The 13,513-nt window shown below is 41.1% G+C and overlaps 1 protein-coding gene across 13 annotated transcripts in view; it reads right to left on the reverse strand.

The window, feature by feature from the left end:
• Positions 1–13,513, reverse strand: part of Plcz1 (phospholipase C, zeta 1) — a 56,088-nt gene that overhangs the window by 40,950 nt on the left and 1,625 nt on the right. For 3 of the 13 annotated variants that reach the window (XR_010065686.1, XM_063286453.1, XM_063286454.1), the window contains exon 3: positions 13,342–13,463. The exons of 4 other annotated variants lie outside the window; for them this stretch is intronic. Coding sequence is in view for 5 of the 9 variants with exons in the window: in XM_063286453.1 (XP_063142523.1) it covers positions 13,342–13,463 (122 nt within the window). In the remaining 4 variants the exon portion in view is untranslated. Of the gene's footprint in view, positions 1–205; positions 361–13,341; positions 13,466–13,513 lie in introns of those variants that run through there. 6 more of the 13 variants (NM_001012234.2, XM_039108051.2, XM_039108046.2 and 3 more) reach the window with 3 other exon arrangements.

Consider the following 13,513-nt stretch of genomic DNA (forward strand, 5'->3'; position numbering starts at 1 on the left):
ACAAAGGAATTGTCACAGAATTCATGTACAAGATGGTGAGTCATGCAAGTTAAAACTCATCCTTCCTGATGATGAAATGCATTAACCTGTGGGGTGATACCAAAGTCAGGATAGGCTAATCAGAGGTCAAGGTCAAAGGTCAAGACAGAGAGAATGCAGGAAGGGCTGTGGAGGAAGATAAGATTGTAAACTGATTTTCAATTACGTATTTCCTTTGTGTGGTCCATTCCACTTCAGTTCCTTCCATAAACTGGACCAGGCAGGCCATGATCCTGTGTTCACAATTCATAGCCTGGACTATAATGTCAGACACATTCAGGATCGTGGCGGACCATGGAGGCTGCAGCCATTAAGAAGCACCTTGAAAAGAAATCGCAGCGACTATTAAAGTTTGATACAGAAACCAACCGATGGGTTCTACCTAGAAAGAGTGGGTTCATCTGGCAGGTGTGAGAAATTTATAGTTAAACCCTATGAGATAAAAGATAAGGACACGGGCTGGGCTCAGATTTAAAAAACAAAACAACAACAACAAAAACAAAACAAAACAAAAAGCCACTCTGAGGTCCTGAAAAAAATCTCACCAAAGTAGAAACAGGGCTGGGACTATGACTCCGCTTGTGGCTGTTTAGCCACCAGGCATGAAGCTTGGACTGTAACCCTCAGTGCCACATAAATCTGACCTAGTACTACGTGTCTATAATTGCAGAATGTGCCTATGAGGACCAGAAAGAAAGTCAATGTCATCCTTAGCTACAAAGCAAGTGTAAGGACAGAGACTGGCTACATGTGACACTGCCTCAAAATATCAATTAATTCAATTCCAAAAAATAAATTTAAAGATAGCCGTGGTATGATTATTTATTAAGGATGGGAAGATATGGAAAACTGAAGAAAATGGAGTTCAATTAGGAAATGGTAAACACACAATAAAAACAGAGAAATTATGGAAGAATTCAGAAGGGCTTGACATTGCAAGGTTTATAATCACAGTGGCAGAACATCATATTGCAAATGAACACACACACACACACACACACACACACACACACACACCACAGAAAATTCAACTGAGGACTTGCAGTTTCAAAAAGAACTCTCTTGGAAAGTATACCAACTCTCTCAAGCCATTGTAAAAACCTTGAATGCAAAGACCCCCTGGTTGGAGAGCCACCAGGTTGAGGTCAAACCTGACAAGGGTGACTCTGTCTTTGAAATCCCAAAGTGTGGTGGTACTGTGGAGGTGCAAATTAAGCTCACTAAGTTTCTTATTGAAACTTGTGAGAAAGAGGAATGGATAGCCCCACCCGTGCTGTCAGGCTGCTGTAAGAGTGGAAAATATTCACCAAATTGTAGAACCGAATGGGGTGACTTGTCGAGTATTATCTATGCCTGCTCCCTGACGTCCTCCAGCCAAGCTGTGTCTCGTCTTCGGAAGTTTTATCTATGGAGTGTGCAACACTGCAGAACCCCTGGGGTACGACAGAAGATGCACACACTGGAAATCACCCTGTCTTTTCCCTGGGAAGACTTTATGGGTCGGTGGGGAGGGTGGTATCAGAAATGTCTCTACAGTAAAGAGTGTAGGCAGCACTCTGAGCTGGGAATGAAAGTGAAGGGCACCCAGTCTGTTCAGAGTGGGGTGCTGCCCCGCCCACACAGGGAGCACCGTGGAACAGCAGTGCCAAGCCACTGCTAGTGGAAACGGAGATGGGACAAGTTTGGAGCAGAGCCACTATCTGTGTTTCTCGACTCATAGCCTGAGTCTCAAGAGTACTGGAAATCATACAGCACCTTAAAATTAAATAAGCTCAAAAACATTTTGTCACTTAGTAAACTAACATGGTTCTGATTATCGGTTTGGAATCGTGGAATTTGAGGTCCCTAACAGTGAATATTGTAGAATTAAAATTATTTTGTTTTAGACTCAGTCCATTCAAATCTTCATTAAAAATCTTAATTAAAAATTTCAAAGTGAGGGTCTGGAGAGATGGCTCAGTGGCTAAGAGCACTGACTGTTCTTCCAGAGGTCCTGAGTTCAATTCCCAGCAACCACATGGTGGCTCACGACCATCTGTAATGGGATCTTGATGCCCTCTTCTGGTGACAGTGTACTCACATACATGAAATAAATAAATAAATCTTTTTAAAAAATTCAAAGTGAATCCCTACTCCCAAATTTTTTTCTTACGCTTGATTCAATAAATCAAAACTTCTAAATGTTTTACCTAGGTGTTAGCCACCAAGTAACACAAGTTTTGTTATGTCCAATCAAGGCACAAACCTCGAATGGCCTCTGCTGACTTTATTTTTTTTTTAATGTGTGTTATTTCCTGGTAAATGAAAGTTACAATTTGGTGTGTTAAAATGTTGGAACAGAGACCAAACAAAATCTCACAGATCCACAGAGTTGTTTCAACTAACCCATGCCAAAAGACAACTGTGGCTCCCAAGTCAAATACCAGAAGTAGAAGCCGTACACGATAAGTAGGGTCGTTCTGTTGAGCCAGGGGGGCTAATAGAGTGGGAAAAGGAGAGGGGGATCAGGGGAAGAAAGACAATGAGGGAGAAGATTCAAGCTTGAGGTTGAGACCTAAAACACCTGACTTTCGGTATTGTCATATTAGTATGTCCCCTGTAAAGAGTACCCAAGATGAAAACCTGATCACTTCACCCCTCTCTTCAATTATCCGGATTACCCTTGTCTTCATGACACCCAACCTATACTGTGTATACATTGTCATAGGACCCTGAAGATGTCAGTGACAGTCTCTGCTCTGTCACCCTTGTACCTCACAGAGTAGGTGCCCTGAATTAGTTTACCCTGTGTGGTAGAAGCTGAACTCTTGGTATAGGATGTCATTCTTCGACTTCCGAATCTGCTAGGGTCTGCAAATCTGTAGCATGTGTATGCTCTGTAAATGCTTTTTAAGTATATTTAGTTATTAATATGACCCAGCCAGACCCCCAATCATCAAGGCAGAGTCCTATGAATATTTTAAATGACCTTTAGCACAATTACTGGGTAAATTACCACTAATTTATTTCTCTATTCACTAGACTGTTAATTCCCAGCTGTACTCTCCCAAGTACTTGCTGTTAGAATCTTGCTGGGGTTTTTTTCTGTTTCATCAGCTTGTCCTCAGGGCATTTCATTCTGCCACATGCTCCTGGTCCATCTCATCTAATGGAAACTTCCAGTTCTTGCCATCTTCTTTCTCCTTCTCCCTCCTTTTCCTCCCTCTACCATCCTCTTTCCTTTTCTTCTTCTTGTGGTCCCTACCTGTGATCCCAGCTCAGTAAATGAAACCCTGCCTACCTTTATTCTCCCCAGTAATTGGCCATAGACACTTTTATTTAACCAATGGATTTAAACTTGGGGTCAAGGTTTACAAAAGCTAGTGTACATGAAAATCTGCTCGTGGGGGTAGCCAGATCTTGAGGTCTAGAGTTTAGCATTTGAATACACAGCACCAGACCAACCCCTAAAAATGTTCCAGATCTGTGACCCAGGTTGTGTTAAACATCCAACTCGGTCAATGAGTTTATTTCTTATATTCTTGTTATTTTAAAGAGTGCTTCACTGAGGGCATTCAGAATCTTACCATTCATGTAAAAGTTTCAGATTTACTAATAGTTTCCATGAATTTGAAAATGTATATTTTAGTACATTTATTTGTGTGTACATTACCATTGCACACATGTGGAAATCAAACAATAACCCTTAAGACTGGGTTCTTTTTCTCTACCTCGTAGATCCTGTAGATTAAACTAAGATGACCAGTCTTGGTCCCAAGCTCCCTTACCCAATGAGCCATCTCACGGCCATCTAACAGCAGACAGACCCATAACAAGAAGAGAAAAATAATATCCCAAGTAGCCAACTGGTGGATTGAGCAGCTCACATATAAAGTTCTCAGACAGAGTGAATGTAAATCTTGTCTCAATGGATCACCACCAAGTGAAGGGTAGATAGGACTCTTCTGTTGTCTTCTAGGAAATGTAAGAGGAGAGAATATCTGGGAAGGATTAACAAGGTCAGAAGTCATAGGCAGGTGAACTAGGCACAGTGAAAGTGGTTGAATGGGTCAAGATTGTGAGTTTGTGAGAAGTACCCCTACCCAGGTTCTAACCTCCAGTCAATAGTGCTACCAGGTTATTCATAAAAAAAAATTTGGTTTGTTTTTCCTAGTCGAGAACTTTAATGATTGTACATTGCCTACAAAAGAAAACTTAAATTAAGGTCTGTCCTTTAAGATTCCCAATATCAAGCCAGGTGTGTTGCCGTGTGCCTATATTCTTAGCATTTGGGAGGTAGAGACAGGCAGATCAAGAGCTCAAGTTCATCCTCAGTTGTACAAGAGTCTGTGGCTTTCCTGGACCACATGAAACTGTTGAAAATTAGGAGTAGAGAAGGGAGAAGGCAATGAAGCTTTAAAAAGCAAGAGGATGGGGAAAAGGAGAGGAAGTTGGCAAGAAGAGAGGAGGAGAGGGGCAATCAGGAGACTGCAAGAAAACAAGAGGAGAAGGAGGAAGAGGAGGAGGAGGAGAAGGAGGAGGATAAAGGATAGAAACACAAGAGGCTGAACAAAAGGCAAAGAAAGGAGAGGAAGAGAAAGCAGAGGCTAGAAAGAAAAGCTTGCCTCCCTCCGGCACCAAACAGCTTTTCTCCCCAACCATTCCAGGGATCCTACTCCAGCCTGTTCGATTCCTTTCTAGTTACTAAACTCTCCTGCTGTGCACTGCATGCACATGGATCCTCATTCTTTGGTCTATAAAGAACGCCACCTCCACGTCTTCTAGATTCTTTCAGGTTTTCTGGGACATTCATCCCAGCCTACTCAAGAGGAAGTTCAATATCCCTTTCTCTCCAGAGAAAATGCCTTCCTCCTTTCCCACAGTGAATACTTTCTGTGAGAGCTATGGATTCATCAAGGGTTGCTAATTGCCTAGAGACTATGAAGTCTATGAAGACCTAAGTCCTGTAGTAACAAATTCTTAAAATTCAAGAGGATATAATTTCATACTTGACCGACAAGCAGAGGTATGATCGAAGACTAGCTCTGCGTATTGAAGTTGCATGCAATATTGCTTATAAAAATGTTATAATGCTATAAATTAAAGACCATTAAAAGTCAAAGCAATAAATCTTTTTGTAAAAGTATAATAAAAATTGTTTAATAAATTTTTGCTCGAGTCACTACTCAATAATTCATCCTGTAGAAAGAACTTTAGAACATATTGCCAAGATCATAAATGTAAATGTTTTTTATCCAAATTTGTAATAAAAAGTCACCTTGTAAGACAATAAATTTATGCCATAATCTGTGTCAGCTCTTTAGGAAATCAATGCATTTTGAGTAATTCCTAACACAACTTCATTCGCTCCTCAGGAAGTGAATGCCTTATACATGGACAAGTCATAAATGTCTTATTTACGACTACAACAATCCTTTGGGATTCATATCCTCATTTCACAGAAATTTGCTAAGAAATTTGCTTAGGATGTTTATGACTTGCAAAAACAGTAGCTAAGCCTAAAGTCTCTATATGTTGAGGCACTGCCAGATTTTAGTCACCCAAGTCAGTGTTGTTTCATTAGATTTACCTGAAGAGAAAGTGGACTCATGAAGGAAAAAAAAAATCAGCAATTAGAGTTAAATGAGAATGGTTGTTCTGGACCAGAGAGATGGTTTAATAGACAAAGCACTTGTCAGACAAGTATCAGGACTGGAGTTCAGATGGCCAGCACCTACCTAGAAAGCTGGGAAGGTGTGACAGACCACGTGTAATCCCAGCTCTCAAGACACAATGACACAGGGTTCCTCCAAGCCAACTGAATAGTCAGCCTAGGAGAATCTGAAATCTCAGGGTCAGTGGAAGGATGCTGCCTTGGTAAATAAACTACTGAGTGATCAAGAAGATACCGTTCTCAGGCTCAGACTGCTACACACATATGCACACATGCAAGTATGCACACACACATGCGTGCTCACAATACATATATGTGTATGCCAAAAAGGACTTGAGTGCTCAAGATGATTAACCTGAAGACATACACAAAAATTCAGCCATACAACACACATTCCTTACGTTTTTATTTAGTCAACCTTTTTAATGTCAGTTTACCTAACACAACAAAGTATCAGAAAGCTGAGAACCGTTTTCACAGATAAGTTTACCACAAACCTCCCTATTGTTTCCAAAGTTCTCAGGGTCATGGGGTTATTTTTTTAAGGTTTTTTTTAACTGTGTTCTAAGAATATTCTGGCTCTAATTTTTTTTAAAAAAAAATTAATTTATATACTTACATGATTGGGTATGTATTATAGCGTATATGAAGGCCAGAGGACAACTTTGGAAAGTCAGTTCTCTGCTCCCACTACGAGGGTTCTAGAAAGTAAGTGCCATCACCCAGTGAACCATTCCCACTGGCCCTTCTGCCCCTGAATTTCATAAGCACTGTTGTCATAGTAACACCAAAACTATTTCACCTAAGAAAATAAACATCAGGCATGCCCACGTCTGAACAGTAAAATTTCCACTGGTGACTCACATCCATGCTTTGGTAACTGCTAACCACACTGCAAAGTACTTTCCATGTCGGAGGTGCTTGACGCAACCCTGATTCCGATCCTCTGTGTCTGAGAGAACTCCAAAGCAATATGGGGATGTATAGATGTCTACAACTGTTCATATCTGGTATGGTTTGTAAAATACATTGCTGTCTCCATATTTATAGCAAGTAGAGTCTGTTAAATCAGGAAGAACACGGCTCTCTCCCTCTTAGGAGATGCTACTGGGTTATAAAACCCTAGCTGTAAAAAGTCTTGTGGAGGGGAACAAAACCTTTTGTGTTCAGATATGAATTTAGACATGAGCTGATTCCTCATCTCCAAGAATATCATTTAGAGGCTCAATGTCCCTAACTATCTAGATTGGCCAATCTAGCAGTTTTTTGTTTTATTTTGTTTAGTTTTGTTTTTTTGTCTAATTCTCAAAAAGAAACTGTCAACTCTCTAGGACAAAGTTCAACTGAAACCCTTGTCTTCTTGCTTTATTTTTTGCCCTCTGATGCATAGTGAGAGAATCAAGGCAAAATCCTTCATGCTAGCTCTTTAAACAAAGAAATCTCAGTAGAGTTTCTCCCTTGGAATAAGTGAAATATAAGTATCTCTCCAGGTTATTCATTCTTTGTTTATATAGAAAAACAATGTATTCCATTACAAACCCTTACAGTTTAGTCATGGAGAGTAGCAGGCCCTGATGCAAGGGTTTCGTGGCACGTACCTGGCCCTGTTTACTTCTCCTCCATGGTTGATCTTGATTTCTATTTCAATTTTCCCCCACAGAGTCAGAACCTATGAATTCCCCAAAGGCATCACACTGAGCATCATCATTAGGGGAGAGTGGACAATATTACCAGGTGGTTCTGTTCATACTATGTGCGTGTTCCCAGAACGAGTGGATGAATGCTGAAATCTTTGCCTTCGGGCCTTGAAGTCCAGTTAAGCTGGACCACTCTAGGGCCTGGGTCATCATCAAAGCATTCAGCAAAGAGTGCTCTTTTCCCGTGTTCTGTACTCCTCAATGATCACCCACTCTTCTACCTCATCATCAAAGGCTGATTCGTTGACAGCCGTGGTATCAGACCAGGCAAGCCAAAAGAGCTTGGTCAATCCTATGGTTATGTGTTACAGGAGTGGTGGGAACACTACAGTTTGGTTACAAATTCTTTAAATTACATTGTTTGGGCAAAATTGATATTAAATATTTATATACTTTGGTTCAGTGAGATGGCTCAGCAGGTAAAGGAGCTTGCCACTAAGCTTTACAACCTGAGTTCAATCCTCAGTATCCACAGGGTGAAAAGAAAATTGACCCTCCTCGAGGTTGCTTTTGGACCTCAACATGCACACTGTGGCACTTGTGCACACATAGTCGCACACACAAATAATTGTAAAAATTTTTAAAGTTGACATATAAATTAGGGAATAGCTATAAAATTAATAGAATATGGTGAACACCATATATATGTCCATTCCATTCAAACATGCCCTCTGTGTGTGCATGCATGTGCACAAGTGTGTGTGTGTGTGTGTGTGTGTGTATGAGAGAGAAAGAGAGAGAGAGAGAGAGAGAGAGAGAGAGAGAGAGAGAGAGAGAGAGAGAACAGCCGATATAAGATCTACTCATCAATTCTATGGCTGTAATGGAATTTCACATACTGCAGACAATCTCCCATAATTATACCTCAAGGACCTTTTTGTATTGTAAACTGGGGCTGTACCCTTTGAGTAACACTAGCTTACTGCCCCACATACTGGTCACTCCTGACTAGCAGCCCACCCTTTGCTCTTGTGAATTTGAAAATCTCATACTCTTCTCATCAGTAAGATCATGAAGTATTTTATCCCTTTGTCTGGCTTCTTGCACCTAGTTCCTCTTCTGGGTGTACTCATGTGACTGTGAGTGGAAGGCCTTTCTTTCTCCAGGGTGAATACTAGTCCACATTATGGATACAGCATGGTTTCCTGACCCATCGCTAGACTGAGGGACACCTCAGATCCTTCCATGTCTTCTCTATGTCGATGCACTGCAGTAAGCGTAGGAATTCAGGGCAAACTCAGGGTTTGTTTACAGACCTCTCAGGGGCGTAGCTGTATCACAGCAGTCCTATGCTTAAGTTTCTGGGGGTCTTCTCCATGATAATTTATACAATGGATGCAATGATCTACATGCCTTTGAATAGTATGCAAGACTCACTTTTTCCCATATCCTTACTAGAATGTTTGCTATGGTACACACATATACACATGTCACTCCACCAGCTGTGACACGTCTCCTGCGGCTTGCCCTGCCCTAATGGCTGGTTTAGTTCTTCAGATTCCTGTTGCCTACTTGCATATTTTTGAATAACTACACACAGTCCCTTTGTTTACCTTTGAACATTATTTATCCTTTTCTCCTCTACGGCATTTTGTAACTTCTTTGTGTGTTTTGGCGATGTTGCTGTAACTTTCTTCTCTGTAGGTTGCCTCCTTGGTTTTTCACTTCCTCTGTGATGCCAAAGCCATTAACTGAGTATAATCCTGTTGTCTTCTTTGCCTTGGTTTCCTGTGTGTCTGTTCTAGAAACCAGTATGAAGAGTGACGTGAAGAGGATGTTTTTCCTAGGTTGTCTTCAAGCATTTTCCTAGTTGGGGTCTGATATTTGCATCTATAATGTGATTTGAATCTAGTTGGTGTGCACTCTTACAGTCCAGTTGTGAGCTTTACATGTGGTTGCACACTCCGCTTCCCAGTGCTACCCACTGAGGAGAATCTCCTCACCTCGGGTGTGTGTGGCACCCCTGCTGACGATCACTGACTGCATAAGAATGATTTTGTTTCCTTTGTTTATACACCTATGTTACGTCCACCTGCGTAGGCAAAATGTTATGGTGCACTGTGTGAAGATTCAAATGCTGATTTCTGTCTCCCCCATATCTAATTGTACTCCTTATTGAGAGAGTAATCTCCTGTCTCGATCTTAACACCAGCTCACCAGTTGTTCCCTGATGTGTCAATGAAGAGAGCTTACCAGCCAATGACTGAGTGGTGGAGAGAATAGAGCTGGAGTTCCTGCCAGGCAGGAATTAGGGGATTCAGCCACAGAGAGAGTCCAGGAAACACACTGAGAGCAGAGAAAGCCGTAAAAATACAAGTATCTTAGGGATTTGGGATGGGAGGTAAAAGATTAGAGGATTAGAATAGAGTAATAACTGCTCAATTGTTGTTCTCTTAAAACTTGATAAATAAATATGCTTGTACACCTGGGTAAGAGGGAAGTTGTAACAGACTTATTAGAAAGCTACTAGCACCATGACCATATTATTATTTTGGTTGTTGCAACTTTTACTTACATTTTGAAACCAAATTATACTTTGAAAGCTGCCTCCAACTTCGCTCTTTCTAAAGATTATGTTGGCCATACAAGATCTTCCTTGGTCCATTAAGAATTGGAAAATCTTTTTTCTTACTAATCAGGAAAAAGAGAAAGGAGAGAGAGAGAGAGAGAGAGAGAGAGAGAGAGAGAGAGAGAGAGAGAGAGAGAGAGAGAGAGAGAGAACTGGATCTGTAGACGGCTTTTGCCAAGATGAGCATGTTCACACAAAGTATCTTTCAATTTATTCCTGTATTTTGAACTTTCTTCTGTTGATGTTTCTAGTCTTGAATAAGTATTTTATCTCCTGCGGTAAACTTATTCCTAGGTACTTGATTCATTTTGATATTAATGGAAACAAAATTGTTTTGTTGATTTCTTCTGGAGCGATTCATTGCCGCTAAGTAGAAATGCAATGGCTTATGCACTTGATGCTGTCTTACCACTTTACTGGATTTATTGATGCTCACAGACTTTTATAAAAACAAAGTTTAAAAATAAAATGTTTTTCCATGTAAGATGACCAGTGACCAGAGACCATTTTACTTCTGTTGTTCCCATTTAAATCTCTTTTATTTTGCCATCTTAACTAGCGTTCCCTGGCTAGCAGTGTTCCTACAGGACCTTACATTAGAATAGTTGGGGTGGGAACCTTTGCTTGTCCCAGCTCACAGAGGAAAAGTCTTAAATGTTTGAGGTCATTGGTTTGTTTTGACTTTTGGTTTGGTTTCAGTTTTCAGTTTTTGTTTGTTTCTGGGTTTTGTGGCTTTTCAGTTGGTTAGTTTTGATTTAGAGGTTTGTTTGTTTGTTTGTTTTCTGGTGGCAGTTTGTTTGTTTTGTTGGTTAGTTTGCTGGCTGACTGGTTGGTTGGTTGGATGGTTGGTTGGTTGGTTGGTTGGTTAGTTGGTTGGTTGGTTGGTTGGTTGGTTGGTTGGTTCATTGGTTGGTTGGTTGGATGGTTGGTTGGTTGGTTGGTTAGTTGGTTGGTTGGTTGGATGGTTGGTTGGTTGGTTGGTTGGTTGGATGGTTGGTTGGTTGGTTGGTTAGTTGGTTGGTTGGTTAGTTGGTTGGTTGCTTGCTTGCTTGCTTTTTTTGTTTGCTTGCTTGGTTTTGTCTTAAGATCATTTCTTTTTATACAGTTTCATTGAGAGTTTTGTATGTGTGCATGTTCATGCATATGTATAAGTACAAAATGCATGTGTGTGCATGGAGGCAGAGGTCAACATTAGGTGTTGCTCTCAGTCACTTTCCCACACTGTTTTGGAGACAGGGTGCCTCATGGAACCAGGCGCTCAATGACTGACTCAATGATCTTCCTGTCTCTACCTCCCCGAGGTTTACAAGCCTGTGTCCATGATTCACTGAAGAATGATACCCCAGACTCAAATAGTGTGTAAACGCAAAGATTGTTTTATTCATCAGATGTCAAGCATGCTGGGGTCTCCCCATTACCAGAATAGAGGGATAACCAAGGAGCTTGTAGACCTGGTTTAAAGCACACTCAGGAATTTCAGAGTAGGTGACCTCTATGTTAATCTGTTGTGTTCATCTCTGCAGACATTCCATTTCTGGGGTATGGGAGCTGGAAACTTGCTGGGAGGTCTGGAAACTGTATCTGAGGAAGTAGCTGAGGAAGGCTGGAAACTGTTGCTGACCCATTGACCTTGCCTCAGGTCAGTTAACAGGGCAGCTTCTGAGGACCAGTTCTTGGACACAGAGATTTAGGCCTAGTCCCCTTAACTGCCAATTTGAACGCTGTCATAGAATCAGCCTAGCCTTCTCATTACAACATCCTGGCTTTTTCCATGAGTACTAAGGATCCAAAACCATGTCCTCAAGTCAAGCACTTTGCTTACTGAACTATCTCCCCAGCTCTAGCATTATATATGTGTGTGTGTGTGTGTGTGTGTGTGTGTGTGTGTGTGTGTGTGTTTAATTAAAAGAAAAAGAGTTAAGTGTTTGAAGGTTATTGTGTACTTTCATTTTCTCCTTCATTTTTCTAGACATAGGGAATAGGAATGCTTTCTGTATATTGAGCCTTCCTTGCATGTGAACGACAACTCCCATTGGGTCACGGCACAGAATTCTTCTTGAAGGTTGGTGAATTTGACTTGCTGAGATTTTGCTGAGGAAGTTTGTAACCGTGTTCATCAAACATACTGGCTTATAGTTAATGCTTCTGAAGCATTCACGCTCAGCTCTGATACCAGGATTTTGCTTTGGTTATAAAATAGCATTATAATCATTTTCTTTTCTGTTTTTGGAGAAGTGTTTTAAGAGGATGAGCCTTGACTCCTCACCTAAATCTTCACCTAAAAAACTAATTGGTCCTGGGCTTTTCTTTACTTAATGACTTGGTGGTGGTGGTGGTGGTGATGGTGGGGGTGGTGGTGGTGGTGGTGGTTGGGTGGTGGTGGTGGTGGTGGTGGTGGTGGTGGTGGTGGTGGTAGTAGTATCATTATTATTATTACTACTATTACTATTTGTCTGTCCAAGTTTCTAGTTCTTTTTTATTGGTTTTCATAGGCTCTGTGAATTTCTCTGTTCCTCTAAGTTGGCCAATCTGCTGCTCTCTGGTGGTTCCTGTCCCCTCATGATGTTCTTTAATCCTGTGGTGTCGGTTGTCTCCTCTTTCCCTTACTAATTTATTCCTTTCAGCCTTCTCTATTTTTCTCTGTCTTGCTAATGCTATGGTTTGTCAGTTATTTCATTATTTGCTGTGATGGCTGTTTATTCTTTTTTAAAGCGGGTGCTATGTAGGCCAGACCAATATGAAACCCAAAGCATAGCTGAAACTCGCCCTGAGCTCTTCCTCTGCCCCCTCAGGCCCCCAAACGCTAGGATTACGAGTGTAGTATTCGGTCACAACACCTTTTGTGCCCGCCTCCATTACTCTGTTCATTGGAGCTTTTTACTTCTCCCATGCCATCAAGATGAAGTACGACCTTTCACTTTTTACATTTAATCCCAGTTCAGACAGTCCTAATGTTGACCTTTATCCCAGATCTGGTGTGACCATTTCTATATACTCTGGAAATTGTTCCAAGCCAATAACCTGGCATTATTTCAAACTGTAACAGCCATTAGTTTATTCTGTTTTTTTTCTGCATGTATTTTCCAACACTGACTTAGGTTCATGTATCTGAGGGCATATGTGCGCCATGTACTTCAGGGAGCTGGAATAGGTCAGACCAGGCACTGGGTTCTTTAGAGCTAGAGTCACAGGCAGTTGTGAGGTACCAAGTGCATGCTGGGAACTACACACAGGGCCTCTATAAGAGGAGTCAGTGCTCCTAACCAGTGGGTCATCTCTCCGGCTCCATGTGTATTTTCTCAAGTACTGAAGTATCTACTAATGTCTACTTACACTGCCATAAACTATAGAGAGGAACAAGTGGGGAGAGGGTGTCATCTCACCTTAAAAATACGTTTCACATGAGCAAAATGGCATGGGAAATCAAGTTTCTCGAGCAGTTTGTGAGTAATTCCAGCGCTGATTTTTCCACCTCTAAAATAATCCTGAATCTTTGACATAAACCATGTACGAAGCACAGAGAGTTAAGGAAATTCTCAAAGTCACTCACTGAGG

This window comes from Rattus norvegicus, chromosome 4, assembly GCF_036323735.1.
Source record: "Rattus norvegicus strain BN/NHsdMcwi chromosome 4, GRCr8, whole genome shotgun sequence".
NCBI classification, from domain to species: Eukaryota; Metazoa; Chordata; class Mammalia; order Rodentia; family Muridae; genus Rattus; species Rattus norvegicus.